This window comes from Chlamydotis macqueenii, chromosome 11, assembly GCF_036417535.1.
Source record: "Chlamydotis macqueenii isolate bChlMac1 chromosome 11, bChlMac1.mat, whole genome shotgun sequence".
NCBI classification, from domain to species: domain Eukaryota; kingdom Metazoa; phylum Chordata; class Aves; order Otidiformes; family Otididae; genus Chlamydotis; species Chlamydotis macqueenii.
This window is the reverse complement of record NC_141566.1, coordinates 12,745,311-12,763,639: the sequence shown is the minus strand read 5'-3', so window position 1 is coordinate 12,763,639 and position 18,329 is coordinate 12,745,311. Positions and strand designations below refer to the sequence as shown.

Genomic DNA, 18,329 nt, shown 5'->3' with positions numbered 1-18,329 from the left:
TTACGCATCTGATGCATTCCAACCATGAAGAGTACAAAGCCTCTCTTCCTTAAGATTTCATTATTTACGGAAAAAAAATTGCTCCTGACACACTATCCTTCGTATATTAAAGTCCCTCCAAAAACCATCTTCTCATCCCATGCCAATATAAAAATAAGTTCTCTTCAAATGATAGGTTTGAGGAATAAGGAGAGAACAGTTTATATGCCCTAGATAAACTCTGGTAACACAAGTTTATAACACCACACTGATCAGGACTTGATGTTTCTCGGCCAAAATGCACAATCACACACAGAATATCAATGTTTCACAAAGCCTTTCTTCTATGCTGACTGCATAAGAGACAATCAGCCTCCACCCTATTTGAGTAAACTTAGGCACATGTCTAAAATAAACCATACCTTTACATGGCTATATTTTCACTGTCTTCATTCTAATAGGCTTCCAAGTCTTCCCCTATTTCCACCAAGTCTATTTAAATTCTCAACAAAAATTAAATTATGCTTAATTCAAACTTACATTAGAACCTGCATAACTCCTCTGTGAACACTATGTCTCACACGTCAAAACCAGAAGGATATTTAGCTAATGAAAATTCCTCTAAAACACACAACAAAGAAAATAAAAAAAAAAAAAAAAAAAACAAACCTTTCTACAACTCAGGCCATCTTCTTGGATATGGAGTAGCATGACCTTACTAGGAAAAGTATACAGAACTGTGATACCTGAGTTGATATCTTCATCTGATGCTCCACTTTTAAGAAGAATTTTAACTTTCAAAAAAAACCCTGCTGGATGCAAATTCTCCTGCACAATGAAAAACAATACATTACTTGGACAGCTGTCTGTATAATACAGATCCTGTGAGAGTCCAACACATTCATAAGACAGAAAAATACCAGGAAATCACATACACCCCACTGTATTCCTCAGTTTCATTTTAATGACTAAAGCAATAGGTATGCAACTGGTAGTATTTTTTTTTTTATTAAATGCAACATGTATCTTTATTATTTATTCTTATACTGCTGAAAGACCACTAGGACAACAAAAGCAAGAAACACTTGATTTTCATTTTGCTGTGGCCCACTTCCAATACTTTTAAATAAAAGGAGAAGAATACTGAATACCAATCGCAGCCTGGGCTGCCATCAAGATGAGTGTGGCCAGCAGGCCACTCTGCTCTGGTGAGACGCCACCTGCAGTACTGCATCCAGCTGTGGAGCCCCCAACATAAGAAGGACATGGACCAGTTGGAGAAGATCCGCCACAAAGATGATCACAGGGCTGGATCACCACTCCTATGAGGACAGGCTGAGAGAGTTGGGGCTGTTCAGCCTGGAGAAGAGGAGGCTCCAGGGAGACCTTATAGCAGCCTTCTAGTACCTCAAGGGGCTTACAGGAAAGATGGGGAGAGACTGTTAGTACGGCCTGTTGCGGCAGGACGAGGGGTAATGGTTTCAAAATAGAGGGAGATAGATTTAGATTAGATATTAGGAAAAAAATTTTTACAATGAGGGTTGTAGAGCACTGGGAACAGGTTGCCCAGAGACGTGGTGGATGCCCCATCCCTGGAAACGTTCAAGGTCAGGTTGGATGAGGTTCTGAGCAACCTGATCTGGTTGGAGATGTCCCTGCTCCTTGCAGGGGGGTTGGACTAGATGACCCCTGAGGGTTCCTTCCAACCCAAACTATTCTATGATTCTATGATAGAAATATTTCCTGCTGTTCTATGTGTGAATTGGCTGGCTCACTATAAAATTAATATTAGCAGAATTCAAAATAGCTTGTAATAATACGAAGTTTAGAAGAGAACAACAATGGGAGCAAACGGAAATAAAGACCATATACAACAGCTCTCATTAAAACAATGCACATTTCAAACTCTAGAATAAAATTTTTCTTCTAGTTTTCCATACCCTCATACAATATCAAAACACAGATTATAAAAAGTGATTATAAAAACACCTTCCACCTCAAAAGGTTTTGTGAAAGTAAATACAGTAAGAACTGCAGAGGGCTTAGATATTGTAGTAGCATGTTATTTGAATGATTAAAAGATACTGCCTTTTATCCTGATCTCATGAGTAAGTGTATGCATCATCATCTGTCCGAAAGTTTTAACAGCATGTAGAAAACTGAATTTGGGATTTCAGTTAAAACAGGATTTTATACTTAAAACTTGTTTGATATGAAACAGATAATGGAAATTTTAAGATCATCAAACACAAACACAATTTTTCAAATTTAAGTTACTCTAACTAAACTGAAAAGTCAGAAGCACAAAATTAATTCAAGTCTCTATATGGGAAACAGAATTTGTACAAGAGCAACAGACCTCACTGTAGTGACTGCTTAGAGATATATGAAATTTCTTCAGCGTATCTGGTATGTTTATACAGCTCATTTTTTAGGTTCCAGAAGAAATACAGTCATGTTAGTAAAGTGCAAGAGCTAAATAACTTGTTTTAAATAAGACTGATGTAGCATGGCTACACAGCTTTCAATATTGAACTGTGTTTGGAGCTCGCTCAAATATTTGTACTGATAATGAGATGAGGACTCAAAATGTACTATGGACAAAGTCAAAGCAAGATAAAAGGTCTGATGCATAAAAAGCCAGCTCCTATACATCTCAGGTGGACCACACTGTAGTTTATTCTGATCGTACAGTTTTCATGAATAAGAGAAATTTTAGTCATATTATTATCAAAGGACCTCCCTATTAATAGACACGAGGCAGTAGAACAACTCTACACCTACATGCAAAGAAGTATATTTCTCTATTAAAAAGCTTGGAACACCAAAACAATGCAAACATACCTCTGTCTGATGCCAAGAATAACACACCACAATAGTAGTCCATATTATTATGTTAATAAAATCCTGAGTTTTGACTATCGCACACCAGAAATACCGTAACACATTACTACCTGATTTGCCAAGCTTATAGCTTCCAATGCCTTGTCAAGGTACAGATCGCAATCCCACTCAAAATAGGCTGTAGCTAACAATCGGAGCACTTTAGCCTGGAAAAAAAAACCAAACTGGAAACTTAAATGCCATCTGAAGAACAGGGAAAAAAAAAGTAGCCACACATGAACATACATATGAATACAAAAGACTTGAAATTTAAGGTAATGAAAAATAAAAGCTCTTTGAGTCAAAAGAATGACTGCCTGGTATCAGACATATAAAGAGATTGCTCAGTTCTGAAGTGTATCCAGTCTTCAACACTGTAATTCATACAGGACATGAATCAACTAGAGTTCAGAGAAGAACAGGAGGGCAGCAAGGAAAATGAGAGATCTGATAAAAACACAATGAAAGAAACTGAAGGAACAGGAGGTACAAACTTCATTGAGAGAAGGAAAAAAAAAAACCAAACACAGACATACATGATAATTGCCTTAAAATATAGAAATTATTTATATAAAGAGAAAGAGATTAAAATCTCCATATACACTGTGGGTAGTAAAAGGAGTAACAGGCTTATGAATGAGACAAATACCTATCAGAAATGACACAGATGTAACTGATGATGCCTTGAAAGAAGAGGGAGAAGGGAAGAAGAGATGGCCTTTCAGGGTCTACTTAGCCTTACTTTCTGCAATTTAATTTCTGAGAAATCATAGATTCAAATGTGATTTAATGGCACCGATCAGTGACCGAACTCTCAGATTGATGCTCATAGCAACTGAACTTGCAACTTTGTCAAATTTCACAGCAGACAGTACCAAAGAGGAAACCAAAGAATCACTGATCATGTTTGGCACAACAGAGGAGAATGATACAGTGCAGTCAAGTTAATAAAATTCTCCTATTTGTAAACAGCAATTTCTCTATTTCTTACCTGCATTTCTTTGCCAACAGAGTATTTCCTGTCCATCTTCCCAATGTCATAACTCTGGCTATCAACGACAAGTGAAAGTTAGAATTAAATGAGATGACAGAGATAAATCCAGCCAATCTTCTGGTATGTGCAACACTCCTATCCTTTTCCCACTTCTTAACTAGTCAGAAACCACATAAATCACACAAACTAATCTCAGTACTCACTCTTATTAGAGAATAGAAAGTTTTGTCTTCTTTCATAATCCTCACATTAAAAACTGTACTTAAAAATTAAAAAAAATCCCTTTCATAATCCTCACTTAAAAACTGTACTTTCTTCAACCTGTTGCACCACTTTCTGTAACATCTTCTATTCAAACATTTCAGAAGGCTTTATCAGTTTTAACCATAGAGGTTTTGAAGAAGCAAGTATTCTCATTCTCACCTGACATATAATATGACATATTATATGACCTGACGTACACGACCTGGTTTCAAGATCACAGCAAATCAATAGCAGACATAGAAACAGAACCTGGAAGCCATGATTCCCCACTGTTTTTCTAAAAGTTAAATGACAGCACAAAGGACCACCCAGGAAAAAAACACAGTGGTAATTAAAAAAAAAAAAAAAAACTAGACTTGATTGCAAATGCTATGAAAGAAGAACTGTCAGAAAGAAAAACAGTAACTGGGCATTGTTTCCTAATCTAATATATTCTCAGTACAGGGAAATCTTAATCCACTAGATGGACCTAAATCTCTTTCTCCAGATGACTATTTGCACTTTGCAAATAATTTTCTCCACAAATTTTGTCACCAGTACTGGGTATTTAGTTTTCCATGAGAATAAAACATCAAAGAATATCCAAAGCACCAGCTGTAACTAATTCTAAGTATTTCTACAGATCCTCTTTGACAACATACGTGACCTTAACTATTTTGAATTTTATATGTTCCCATTCATTTTCTTCTGCCTATTTAAAAGAAAAGGAACAACAAGAATTAAAAACAAATTTTCTGAGCTGAGGCTGTGACCTTGGCATGAGGACAGACTTCCTGATATTCTACATTTTTTCTTCCCTGGTAGTACCACATTACTTAGTTGGATCCTACTTAAACCATCTCTAGCTATTCCTTTTTCACCTTAATGTTTGTGTCTGTTTCACCTTGATGTTGTCTTTCTTCTGTCAAGGATTTGCTCTCAATGAAGCACCTCCTTTATGAGAAATTCAAATATGTTTAAAACAAATTCATTTAAAACTGGTCAGAGGAATTAGTACGCTCTTTTCCAAAGTTTTCAAATCTCTTCATTATCACTTAGGAATGGCACAAGAACTGGGAGGAGCCTCTTCACAATAACAGTATCTTTGGAATAAGAGTTAGGGAGAGACTTGATGAGAACAACAAAAAGACTTTAATTCTAATGACAAGAAAATCAATGTGGAAAGCAGACATAAATGTTATGGAACAGAGTAAAACAGTCTCTAAGTATCTGCTTAGCTAATCTGGTTCAGCTGAAGTCTTGCATTCTCATATTTTTAATTAAATCTCTACTTTCCCTTGCTCGCCCCTCTCTTTCACACATATTTTTACATCTCAAAAGCAGAATTTTATTTTGCTTGCCTCTGCACATTACCTGAGCCAGAAGGAGCTCTGTTCATACCTCTTCCATTTATAGGTTTCCACTCCAAAATTGTAACAGAGGATTGACAGGTAACAGGTCTGCAATAAAAGACTCCTGCTTCTATAACGTTCTTGCAGAAACATCCTTAGATCTATGGCACTCCAGTCTCAGGTTCTTTAAAATGTATTTTATTTTAAAGATATATCCACTGTTATCTCTTCAAACTTTATACAAGGGGATACTGACCATGACTAAAATGGAATTATGACTGTGTAGTAAAGTGAAGCATCAACCACCAGTCCAGGAGATGCAAAACAGTGGAATTTTTTAAACACATGAGGTAGAATAGCTCCTCAAGAAATCACGTTGAAAGCACTAAACTGTGTAAAGTAAACAATAAAAATTGAAACTTGAGAGGAAAAACTGGAATATTACAACTTAATTTTTTAAAATGACAAAAAGCTTTATACAGTTAAGTGAAGAGGATTCTACCTCTTTCATAGTAGTCTTTTTCCCAGGATGTCCCTTTGGGGTTAAAAAAAGATCATCCACATCACAAGTTTTAGGTGGAAATTGTTTTTGACAATGCTTGATTATTCAGAGCACTGTTGCTTTCTGCTTCATCAGTCAGCCCTGACAATGTTCATTCATAACAACTTATCTTTCCTTTGAAATGATTTACAGCTGTCATATGTCGCCCATTTCACATGCTAACAGGCTGACACTATTTACATCCATTTTTGCCTCTGCAGTAACTTTCTTTTCCAAGTATAAATGACCTTTCTTGCAAGTGACTACAGATTTCAAATCTGCAGGCAAGAATGAGGGAGGGAGCACAGCATCTTGCTTATCTCATTTATTATCTCATTGAAATCCAGGAACAAAAGCACAGATTCAGTAGGCATAAACAAAAAACCTGATCACTCTCAGATGTGAAACTCTTATTTTTCATAAGGTAAGTTATTAACATTTTCTTTCCAGAACAGAAAGTTTATTGTATTGAGAGGCCTTCATGCAAAGTGTTTAGCATAATGACGTAGGCATACCCCAGTCATTTACTTGCATGATTCAAAAAGAAGTATTTCAAAGGACAGTTCAAATACCATTTCAGTGAATGACTGTGTGCCAGGTGTCAAGCCTAACAGTAGATATTCCCATAAACCTAGCACCTCTCTGAACCACAAGCGTTTGAAACAATTCTGACATTTCAGTCTGTAGGGCAAGAGTTCCCAGTTATGGTTCATAGACCACTGATGATTCAGAAGCTGCAAATCCTCTCCAGCTGATCTGTGGTACCATACATTACTATAACACAACAATCTCCTTGTGGTACTTTACAAGTGCTCTCTGATACAATGGCAGTTAAGGATCTAGTGGTCCAAAAGTTTCAAAGTCACTCAGCAATCACTAGCCATTTCCTTTTTTTTCGTCATTGTTTAAATAGCACTCTTTAAACCAGAAGTAAATTGTATCTCTCATCATCAGAAACTTTTTCCTTGTCTGCATCAATGCTCCTGGTTTGTGAAGAGCATTCATCACGAGAAGTTTAATATTATTTAATGGAGGAGTTTAAGCAGAAAGGATGAAATTAATTTAAAATGAATGAGGAACAGTAATGAAAAAAACCCAGTGAGCATTTTCAGCAATTCACAGTAAGAAGCTCTGCTCTTACTGTTCAAACGAAAGCTAGATCCCTGCCAACTGACTTAGTCACTCAGATGCACTGAACAAGGCCTGCAGATCACACAAAAAAAAACCCAATTTAAAATTGGTTGGAGTTAAATTGGTTAAAAATCCAATTAAGCTCCAATCATATTTCCCATATATTCCTTTCAAAACTCACATCTACTCATTTGAATTTTATTACCTGTACCACCAAGACAGGAACAAAATGCTTCTAAATACTGGGAAAACATTAAAGTAAGTAAATGAAAACAAACATGGGGAAGTTTATTCTGATCTAAACATACTAGACTTATCTTTGCAAACAAAGAACTAGTCTGCATATGCTAGAGTTTGTTTTCTTTGGACATTGTTGTGTGACACAAGAACTACAAAAACACATGGGAATTCTCCATTCACAGCTCTACAACTTCATGGAGATGAAGATTAGTACTGTAGTGATCGACTTGCATATCAAAAGCTTAGTAACTCAGCTCTTCTCTTGTCCCATCTGTCTCTAGACAAAAGTTCACATGGGTACAAGTGAAGAAGATCAAGATGTAAAACGCAGTCGGTTCTGTAGAACAGTAGAAGGCATATTCAATTTAGAAATCTTTTTGCCTTGCTTGCTAATTCTTTAAGAATAGTTTATCATTCCATTTCAAATTATAAACTATGAGAAATGAGGAAAAAAAAACAACTTTGAAGAAAAAAAAATCTGCTGTTTTCATGCAAAATTTTTAGTAAGAAAATCTCAAAACAACCAACCACAGAACAGAGACACAGTTCAGAATACTTTTCAAAATGTTATATGGCTTATATCATTCTTTAACATATACAGAGGAAATTAGATTGTCAAAGTTTGGAATTATAAAGAAGGGATGATTACACTTACCTCTTTTGGTAATTTCATCAACATATCCTTGCAGCGCTGCACACACATCACTGCTTTCTGAAAATCACCTTGAGCAACTGCCTAAGAAAGCAGTAGAGCATGCCAACAAACTGTTAGTGAGTAATTCGTCTTTAAAATTCATTAAAAGACCGATTCTCTAAAATAGGACTTGGGTTTTTCACATTCAGTAAAGCTAGGTTTTGGATTACATATCTGTGATTACAGTGCTACAAGAATTCTGTAAATTTCTATATATTGCTAGATGATAAAGACATCCAGAAAAACACTGCAGTCCTTAGGTAGTGTGAAAAGGCCAGATGCATGGGACAAGTTCATTCAGATGTTAAGATGATACATCTCCAATAATTTAAGGTCCTCTTTTGTCTCCAAATATTTTGGTCACTGCTTTGCCTGTTCAAGGAAGTTCTTGAGAATTTTGGAAATAGTACTCCCCTTCTAGATAGTGAGGTCAGTGGTGTTGTCAATAAATGCAGGAAACTAAATTTTCCTCATATTTACACTCATACATCTGTAATACTCTATAGCATTGATAAAGTAGTCAGAAACTTCAGACAGGCACAAGAATGCCTCACAAAACATAAGAATTTCTAAATTAATTTGTGTTGTTGATCCCCTACAAAACCTTTAGCACATTTTCAGACTTCTCTCATACTGTGCCAGGTTGTTTTTTTTTTTTTAAATAATTATCACCATGACTCTTACCTCATTGTATGATGCCAGAGATTGAGACTTTAAAGAAAATATCAAATGTAATGGAACTCAGTATTTCCAGATCTTTTCATTTTATACTGATTCTCCCACTGTTTAAAGTCTTTATACACGGAAAGCAGCATGTATGAGGTCATGGAAGAGAGGGTATTCATGTATAGAAAGATCTCTGTCTTCTGGTAGATAATATCAATAGCTTTCATGTTCATGAGTTTGCACAGTCATGGAAGTCGTAAGTTACAGAAAACTTTGCACATGTGGCTTATAATATCTACTTGTTAGATATGAACTTTGGCTATCTGCAGCCACGATGAACACTACCTTCATATACTTTCAATCAGCTGAGAGCTGCAAATACTAGCACAGTATGACGAACATTCCAAAGTGACTAGTCTTGCTGTGTGTATGTTACACAAATACAGTTTGGGGGACCTAGGCTCTACACCAGTCATATCCTCCTTCTTCAGTCAAGCACAGGTCACCTTTGGAACTGACAGATTTATGATTCAGAAAGGTAGCTATTTGTTTTATAAATAGCCATGCTAGCCTAATCCCAGAGCAACAAATCTGAACTAGAAGATATAAACATCACGGCAGAAATTACTGCAATAAATTAGGCAAATTAAAAATCATTAAGTGATTGCAACACTGAATGAAAATATGAGATCTGCTATCCTACATCTAAGTGAAGGAAATATATCCCTCAGCAAGTCTTCAATGCCAAGCACTCATACATCTAATAACTGGGTCAGAGTTTCCCTCTATACCCTTAGTGACTTATAAGGAAAACTGGGAAGAACACATACTGATTCAGCCTGATAAGAGAGTACTTTGAAAAGGTTCTTCTCCACATCAGCTTTGTGCACATGAACATCTGCTTCACCATTGCTCTCCTTAAGTAACTTTGCATACAGTTTTTCTATGCTCTGGAAAACAAACCACAGGCATCACCCATGAATCTTACAAATAGGTGTGTTTATAAGAAATTAAAACTGGAAAAGAACATACATTCACAGCAATCTCTAGAAATCCATCGGCAAGATCAGCTTTTCCAATATCTATCCATCCTTTCCCAGTTTTCATAGACATCTGAAGGAGAAAAGTGCTTTGTGAAAATATAGTCACTGTCAAGAAAGGCAATGTTAGATCTCACCCCGCTGATGCACATATCTAGTGTAGAAGAGGGGTATTTCAGCTCTTCAAGTCCTTAACACTTAGATTCAGCATAAGACTTATGGTGCCCTACTAGACCTTATTATAAGATATAGAAATAAATGAATGTGCTGCTCATATAACATTTTACCATATGACAAAGATTTGATGCTAACTGCACTGTTTAGAAATTCCTAGCTGCACTGGCTCAGCAAGGTATTCCTGTGATAATACAGGTCCCCCTCCAGCCTGTATATTCCCCAGAACTACAAGCATAATTTGCTACCTTTCCAAAGCAACCGTAATAGGGTTTGAAGTTTTCCCTTGGTGATCACTTTACTGCTCACCCACTATGAGCCTTACCAAAATCTGTCTTCGAATAGTTCCTTCCGGAGGATCACTGCCTTCACAAAGGCACACCAGTCTGCAAGCAACAAACCGTACTGCAAGAAAACAGTGCAGACATTCAGAAGCTCCCTCTTCTCTTTTTTTGAAAATCAGGCCCTGACATATCTGAAAGACTGCTTGCCATTTTAAATTACAATAGAGAAATTTGAAAGCTTCAGGAGCCAAAGCAGTCTGAATGTTAGCAAACTTAAAACTGCTTGTTAGGCAGTAAGAAAAAAAATACATATTCTCATCAAAATACCTATTAGACACTTTACAGAGACTTTAAGTTAAATACATGGTATTCAAAGACTTAACTAGGTGCTTACAGTAACATGTCTACAGAGCCTCAAAATAGCCTTCAGCCAAATAAGAAAATTAAGTTTAATAACCTCTACATTTTCAAAGTAAAAAGCAAAAGTATGTTATACATCAGGGATAGAAAAGACACCACTTAATGTATTTAAAATAGCCTCTCCCTAGCCCTTCAGCTGTCATACAAGATCTGAGAACATTACACTCTACAATTACTACTTATTTTGTGTAAACTTACCCTTTTCCCTTTGCCTGATAAAATTTATATGACGCAGATTATACATAATTTTTACTATAATCCCTCAAGACAAAATGTAGGCCAGATATTGCAATCCTGTGGAACCACATAAAGAACAGGTCGAGCAAAAAGAACAAAACCTCACTTCTGCTTTCCCCAGCCCTGCTCCTGCCTCCAAGCAAACCCACAAGCTGTGTATCTGAGTAAAGCAGGAAAGCAAAAAGATTTAGTTTTTCTGTATGTAAACATTGATGAAATAGTTACATTAAAGAAAACCTCACTTGACATAAATTATGTTATTTCCATACATTTTAGACTAAAACCATAGCATTAGAAGGCAAGATACAGCTTCCTTTGGTCACATCACCTCTTTACTGATGCTCTAGCATGGAAAAGGGGGGTGATAAGAATGCCTACACTGATTCTATGTCACAAGATCACTATTACACCAGGATGCTCCTCCCTGAACTGTTTACACAAGCCCAGCTGTATATTTTCCTTCATCTACACCATGTCTGCAAAGATATAAACAAATCTACAGCACTACATATATGCCCGTCAGCAGAGAGTTTTTCCTCTTCATGCTACAGTACACAAAACACATTTAGGAAGGTATAGAACATATACGTACGTTTAGCTCTTTGCTCATCATTGACAACAGAATCAATGTGTTTGGTCACAGCCCAGTTCCACAGGCTTATTGCGCTCTCTTCAACCTGAGCAGGAGAATTCCATTAGATTTAATTTTGTCCTGGTTTTGGGTCACAGTGAAATTTACTACTGGTAAAGGAACCATCTTTCACGTGTATCACGGTAATGACCTGTCCACATGTTTGTGCAACCTACTTTCATGCTGGAGTCAAAGATATGAGTTTCCCATGAAACTGCTGTATGATCTCACAGAAAGATCTGGGATAGTGACCTGAAAACAGGGATGCTGAATGGACCACATAGCATTTCTTCAGCTAAAAGTATGGATCATTCTTTTCTATAGATTCATCATCAGAGAAGAATTATAAGCAGCTGGCAAGAAGCACATACTCTTTTCATAAGATATATTCAGTCTTACAAAATACTATTTCACATCTTTTAAAAACACGAGAGCACTTCTAAGATGAAGGAAAGTAGGAAAGAACATGACCGTGTAAATCCAAGGCTGTCAAGATCTGAAACTATAAATAATTAATCATATGACCAATAGCACATACACATCACATCATCCATCAGCGCCTTCAGTTAAAATTTGAAATTATGCATAATAGCAAATTCTCTAAGTGAAGTGGTGGACTTCAGAAACATTCAAATATGTCCCTAAACAAATCCCATAAATCTGTCATACTACTGAGATGTGTTAACATATGTTTCTAACAAATTCTCTTCCAAACTTAGCAAAACATCACCTCACTTACACCATCCATCTGAAATGAAGTTTTCTCACAAACACTCAGATACAAAATTTGTGCAACAGCACATCACCACGTCCAAAACACAAATGATAAGTGATTCGCTGGCAGTTTTCAGAATACATTAAGTACATTTTGAATAGATGTTGGAAAATTTGAAAGGATTGGAAAAGAGCTGTAAGAACCGCACCGAGTTTGAAAACATATCTATAGTAAGGCTTCACTGCTTTTGCCTATCAAAAAGAAAAGCAGTTTTATTATTTTAAATGCCTACACTGAGAACCTTCTGGTATTAGGAAACAAGGATGAAAGACTACTGAGCATACACTCGTTAAAAAGATGATGCAGTTCTACAGAAAGGTAATAAGCTCTTTTAACACCCCACCTCGAAGGGCTGCACTTTCCATCACTTCAAATCCTAGTTTCCATGGCAGATCTCGACTGCAAATATGCTCTTGCCTAACTAGGAGACATTTTATGGCCCCTTTTATTGAAGAGTTCAGATTAAAATTAATGATATCTCCTTTCTTTAAAAATAATTTAGCCCAACTGATTCAGGAAGAAGGTTACCAGCATTATGCTTCCGTATTTCTTTACGGACCGCACTAAGCATACTTTCTGTTGGGACACTTGCTAACTTATCTTGCTCATTGTAAAAAAATTAGGACCTTCAAAATCAGTTTTCCTTAGATGATAACCACAATGAGTCAAATTTCTCTTCAAAACGGTGGGACAGTATCACAGCTGGTCTTGTTTTTATTCCAGATTCATCTATTTCTCATCATACTTTTGAAAAAAGCCTTTTAAAGTAGATGTTTACTACTTTATAAGTATTCCTCTATAAGAGATGCACAGAAGGAAAAAAAAAAAAAACCTAAACCTAAGAACATTATAAACATCATCTAATTCACTTTTATAATGTATGAAAATTAGTACTTCCCACTCTAATATTATGTACTGGGTTTACCATGCAGTTAAAATTACAAGCTTGCTTGTTTTCTTCTTCCTCAAGTATCTGCTATCACTATCAGAATACATATGGAGGATAAGAACTTCTCCTCCAACCCAGTACCAAACTCTTAATGCATCAGCACTCTATACTTGCACTTTTACTTGACATTACAGTTAGATACTACTAGAAAACTGAACATCGCTAAGACACCAGTAAGTTTTCCCATTTTCATGCAGATTTTTACATATAGGATCAATATTTTGCATTTACTTGGTAAATATAAAATTTTCCCCTTTATTTTGGACTTCCACGCTACTGGGTTAAAGATTAAAAGATAAACTGTTTTGTTTAAATTCTGAGAGTGCTAGAGTTAAACGTTCAGCTTCACCGCAGAAGGCAGGAAGCGAGAGCACACGCTTCCTGAGCTGCAGGAACCGCAGCCACCTGCCCGGCCGAGCGCTGCTGTGTGGTGTGAAGCTCGTGAAACCCCCACTTCTTCAGGCGGGCTGCAGAGGAGCACCGGGCCGGGGAGCCAGGGCTCTACCTCAGCCGCACTCCTGCCCTCCTCAGAGATGCTTCCTGCCGCCTGGAAGAGCTCTTCGGTGAGGGCGGCGATGCGGGACGCGGCCTCTTCCCTCAGCAGCTCCTGCACCAACCCTGCAGGACAGGACGAGAAAGGGCGTGAGATACAGCCCAAGAGCAGGCGAAGGCTCCCGGGCACGCCCCGGGAGGGGAACCCTCACTCCGCGGCAGGCCAGGCCAGGCCAGGCCAGGCCAGGCCGTACCCTCCACCGCCGCCAGCCGCGCACCCGCCATGGCCACGGCACCGCCCAGGGACTGCGAGGAGCCCTTACGGCAAGCACATGCGCCTCTGCACATGCGCAGTGCCGCGGAGCATGCTGGGCCGAACTCCTCAGTCGCGCCAAACACAGCGCTCGCGCTGGCTCCTCTCGTCGATTGGCTGTCCAGCTCTACCGCCCCGCCTTCCCGCCCCGACCGACAGGCGCCGGGGCCAATTGGACGGCCCGGTGGACCGGCTGCTGCAGTTGCCGTCCGGTGGACGCCGTGGCGGTCCTGGAAGGATCTTGGGAGCGGGGCTCGGTCAGGCGCGGGCGAGATGTCGGGGCTACTCCACACCACGCTTAGTGGACTCAACAGCGACTCCTATTGCGAGATCAGCCAGTACCGCGACCAGCACTTCCGGGTGCGCCCGGCGGCCGGGCCTAAGAGGCGTGGGATGGGGGCGGCGGGGCCCGGGCCGGCGGGACCCGACCGGGGCCGGGGGTGTTGCGGTGCCTGAGGAGGAGGGCTGTTGCCGAGGCAAGGCCGTGCGAGGAGCTGGCGACCGGGAGGGCACTGCATTTCCGGGGCGGCGGGAGGTGCCCGCCGGGGCCTGGCGCCGGCAGTGGGGCAGCAGCCGTGCTGACCTCTCCACATGCTCCCCTCTGCCTTCAGGGTAGCAGGCAGCTGCAGGAGAAATCTCTGAAAATTTCCTCTACGCTGTATGTTGGGAACCTGTCCTTCTACACCACTGAGGAGCAGATCCAGGAGCTCTTCTCCAAGTGCGGAGACGTCAAGAGGATTGTCATGGGGCTGGACAAGATCAAGAAAACCCCCTGTGGCTTCTGCTTTGTCGAGTATCCTTTCTGGTTCCCTGCTACTGTCAGCCGGTGTGTGGTTGCCACCTTTAGAAACATTTTAGCAGGGCCTGTTGTGATAAGACAAGGGGAAATGGTTTCAAGCTAGAAGGAGGTAGATTTAGAATAGATATAAGGAAGACATTTTTTACAATGAGAGTGGTGAAACACTGGAACAAGTTGCCCAGAGAGGTGGTAGATGCCCCATCCCTGGAAACACTCAAGGCCAGGTTGGACCAGGCTCTTGAGCAACCTGATCTAGTTGAAGATGTCCCTGCTCCTTGCAGGAGGGCTGGACTAGATGGCCTTTAAAAGTCCTTTCCAACCCAAACTATTCTATGATTCTATTATTTAGTTCCTCTCTGCACAGCAAGCTTAGCTGTACTGCTGTGGAATACCTGAAAAGGAGTGACAGTCGAGTGCTTTCTACCAGGTGCTTCCCTGCTACTTCGCCACCATCACCTTAATTAAGAGAGAGACTGTACAGCAGTGCTGTAGGTGAAAAGTGCTACTGCTGCTGTACTTGATGGAGGTGGCAGAGAGGTCCTTTAATTTGTTAATTTAGTGATTTTAGGGCCAAAATGAGAACTGTTAAAATTGTCAGTCTGAGCTCTTGCATGACCAGAGGACATGTTCACTTTATCATCTTGGCGTCACACCTGAATGGAGTAGCACAGGGTACATGCTTACACAAGTTGTACCATGAACTGTCTGCAAAGCTGTCCTGTGAGGCCTGCCCCTCTTGTTCAAATTCAGTGAAGTTTCATGTTATAAAAAGGCATGTTACGATTTCTTGCCCTTCGCAAGGCTTTAACATGTTTGTTTCGTCTGCTTGTGAAATAAGTGATCCAAAGCTACTTCTTGTCTATGCAGGTAATAACATTTAAGTTCAGAATCCTTTCTGAGTGGGAGCAGTTTTTAGCTTGGATTCATATAAGCGCAGTTTTTGAGCCTATAGAGAAGAGCAGGAGGAGCAGAAAAGGCTGTAATGCAAGGTTTTTCTGCTTCTCAAATACAATACTATTCTTTTTTGTTTTCCCTGTACCAAACAAAATAGCACACTTAGTTCTCCTTATAGTGTGCTTCAGATACTACACGAGAGCAGACGCTGAACACGCAATGCGATTTATCAATGGCACACGATTAGATGACCGCATCATTCGAACTGACTGGGATGCTGGGTTTAAGGAGGGACGACAGTATGGAAGAGGAAAGACTGGAGGACAGGTAAAGGCAATACCAATTCATACCTTGAATTTGATCCCCCTAAGACTGTATACTGCTTTGCTAGTTTTGTCTCATGCAGAACAATGTGTAGACCTGATAATGAACCTCAGACACTCCTAGGTTGTTGTGGTAAATGATGCCTGGTATTAAAAGCTAGAAATAGAACTTAAGACCATTTCTGCCTAGGGCTCCAAACTTCCTGCAATGCAAGCTGAATGTTCCCTAATCCAAGCTAGTATTCTTAAAATAATGCAGAATTTGAATGGAGGGGGACAGCATAGCTGCTAGGCCAATCTTATGGCACAGCAGTTTGCCTCAGTGTGAAGGTGAGGTTTCTTTGCAGATTTACAGGTTGGAGAGGAGAAAATGTTCTGGAGACCAAACATGGCAATGCAGAAAGCTGGACTGCAAAGCAGAATAAAAGTATTTAGAGGTCCTCTTTGCTTCCTGTCTAAAAAGACCTCAGCCATCAGATATATCCTCATTTGTCATTTTCACCACCATTATCACCTTTTTGGTGGATTATTTGAAGATATTTCAAGTAAATCAAAGTACTTCTAAACTGAACTTCAGTTCCTCATCAGCTGAGCAAGGAAGGGATGATGATTTTGAAGTCTGTCAGGAGACAGGCAGTGCAGGGTACTAATATCTGTGTTACTGCTGTGCTGCAGGTGCGAGATGAGTACCGGACAGACTACGATGTGGGAAGAGGTGGCTTTGGCAAGATCATTCAAATGCAGAAGGCAAATCATCAGCCTGCAATCTATTAATTGCCTCATGGATCCTAGCTTGTAGAGGGCTCTGGCCTTCCAGAGCTAGTCCTGTTCTCACATTTTGGATTGGGGTAGAGAGTGAGATCCAAGTTCCAGCAAAATGTGACCCTGCTTAGACTGTGGATGTCTAAGTCTACATGTATTCATTCCTCCTTCCTTCTGGGTTAGAGAGGATGTTTTGTGCTGATACAGGGCGACAAGGTGGGGGAAAAACAGACAGCTCTGCAGGATTCTGAGTAAGAAGAAATGCAGCATGTCACACACACCTTGTGCTATGACGTACTCTTCATGTTGCAGCTAAGCAGGTGGCTTCTTCCAGGCTGTGACTGCAGCCGTGGTTGCTCTCAAATGGAACTTGTTAAAAGCTTACAACCATCAGAGCTCTCCAGGTGCCTGGGCTCCTTGTGGGGATGCACAAGAGATTCAGGTTTCTAATTTACAACCTGCTTACAAAGCATTATCGCTGTTTGGATGGGAGAAGTGGAACAAGGTCTTATCGTCCACTTGGAGATACTTGTCTGCACATCTAGCCCTTGGGTTGGTCAGGGCCTGCAGAGCATTTCTCTTTATGATGCCCCCAGTGCTGCCTGGCTTTTCAGATCCTCACTGTTTGGTGTGATTTTTGTTAAAAGTTTCGTGTAATTTTTTTAATAAACACTTGCATTGGGTTTGGCTGAGATGGAGTTCATTTTTCCCCTCATAGTTTTGTGTTTTGTATTGGTAGCTGGAAAGGTGTTGATAACACACCTGTGTTTTAGCTACTGCTGAGCAGTGCTCCTACAGCATCAAGGCTATCTCTCCAACCTTTCCCCCCCCTCGCCTAGTAGATTGGGGGTGGGCAAGATCTTGGGAGGGGATAGTTTGGGTCAGCTGTCCTGGTTCTGACCAAAGGGATATTCCATACCATATGACATCTGCTCAGCAATAGAAGTTAAGAGAAAGGAGCAGTTGTGGGGGTGTGGGTATGTCTTCTGGAGCAACTGCAACACCTACTGAAGCCATACTTTCTGGGAAGTGGCTGGACATTGCCTGCTGATGGGAAGTAGAGAATACATCTTTTGTTTTCCTTTGCTTCTACACACGGCCTTGCTTTTGCTTTATTAAACTGCCTTTATCTTGACCCACGAGTTCTTTTCCATCTTATTTTCTCCCCCCTTGTCCTGCTGAGGAGGGACGTGCTAGAATGGCTTGGTGGGCACCTGGCATCCAGCCAAGATCATAGATTCGTAGAACAGTTGTGTTACAGGGACCTTTCAAGGCCATCTAGTCCAACCCTTATGCAAGGAACGGGAACATCTTCAACTAGATCAGGGTGCTCAGAGCCCTGTCCAGCCTGGCCTTGAATGTTTCCAGTGTTGGGGCATCCACCACCTCTCTGGGCAACCTGTTCCAGTGTTCCACCACCCTCATTGTAAAAAATTTCCTTACATGGAGTCTGAATCTGCCTCTCTCTTTTGTAAAACCATTAACCACTACAACACTGAGTCCTGTAGCTGTT

At 40.0% G+C, this 18,329-nt stretch overlaps 2 protein-coding genes across 3 annotated transcripts in view; one reads left to right on the top strand and one right to left on the bottom strand.

Annotated features, from left to right (window-relative positions):
- Positions 1-14,011, bottom strand: part of TEX11 (testis expressed 11) — a 37,519-nt gene extending 23,508 nt beyond the window's left edge. The window contains exons 1-11 of the mRNA XM_086756564.1: positions 13,980-14,011; positions 13,739-13,851; positions 11,471-11,555; positions 10,263-10,342; positions 9,756-9,836; positions 9,554-9,673; positions 8,019-8,099; positions 5,474-5,559; positions 3,854-3,911; positions 2,934-3,029; positions 726-807 (exon numbers count right to left, since the gene is read on the bottom strand). Of these exons, the coding sequence (XP_086612690.1) occupies positions 726-807; positions 2,934-3,029; positions 3,854-3,911; positions 5,474-5,559; positions 8,019-8,099; positions 9,554-9,673; positions 9,756-9,836; positions 10,263-10,342; positions 11,471-11,555; positions 13,739-13,851; positions 13,980-14,010 (913 nt within the window). The 5' untranslated portion in view covers position 14,011. The remainder of the gene's footprint in view (positions 1-725; positions 808-2,933; positions 3,030-3,853; positions 3,912-5,473; positions 5,560-8,018; positions 8,100-9,553; positions 9,674-9,755; positions 9,837-10,262; positions 10,343-11,470; positions 11,556-13,738; positions 13,852-13,979) is intronic.
- A 193-nt stretch (positions 14,012-14,204) lies between these two features.
- On the top strand, positions 14,205-17,508 carry LOC104477781 (nuclear cap-binding protein subunit 2). Of its 2 annotated transcripts, XM_086756633.1 has the most exons (4): positions 14,220-14,398; positions 14,650-14,831; positions 15,920-16,058; positions 16,730-17,508. In XM_086756633.1, exons 1-4 carry the CDS (start codon positions 14,312-14,314, stop codon positions 16,826-16,828), a joined length of 507 nt encoding a protein of 168 aa, XP_086612759.1. In that variant the 5' UTR covers positions 14,220-14,311; the 3' UTR covers positions 16,829-17,508. The 2 variants fall into 2 exon arrangements, with proteins under 2 accessions (XP_086612761.1, XP_086612759.1); XM_086756635.1 differs by lacking the exons at positions 15,920-16,058; positions 16,730-17,508 and adding an exon at positions 15,187-15,826 and having other exon boundaries at positions 14,205-14,398; positions 14,650-14,864.
- Positions 17,509-18,329: the final 821 nt, after the last annotated feature.

Coding starts and splice junctions, on each gene's coding strand:
- LOC104477781 (XM_086756633.1), top strand. CDS start 14,312: ATGTCGGGGCTACTCCACACCACGCTTAGTGGACTCAACAGCGACTCC. Junction 14,832..15,919: donor TGTGGCTTCTGCTTTGTCGA/GTATCCTTTCTG, acceptor AGTGTGCTTCAG/ATACTACACGAGAGCAGACG. Junction 16,059..16,729: donor GAGGAAAGACTGGAGGACAG/GTAAAGGCAATA, acceptor GCTGTGCTGCAG/GTGCGAGATGAGTACCGGAC.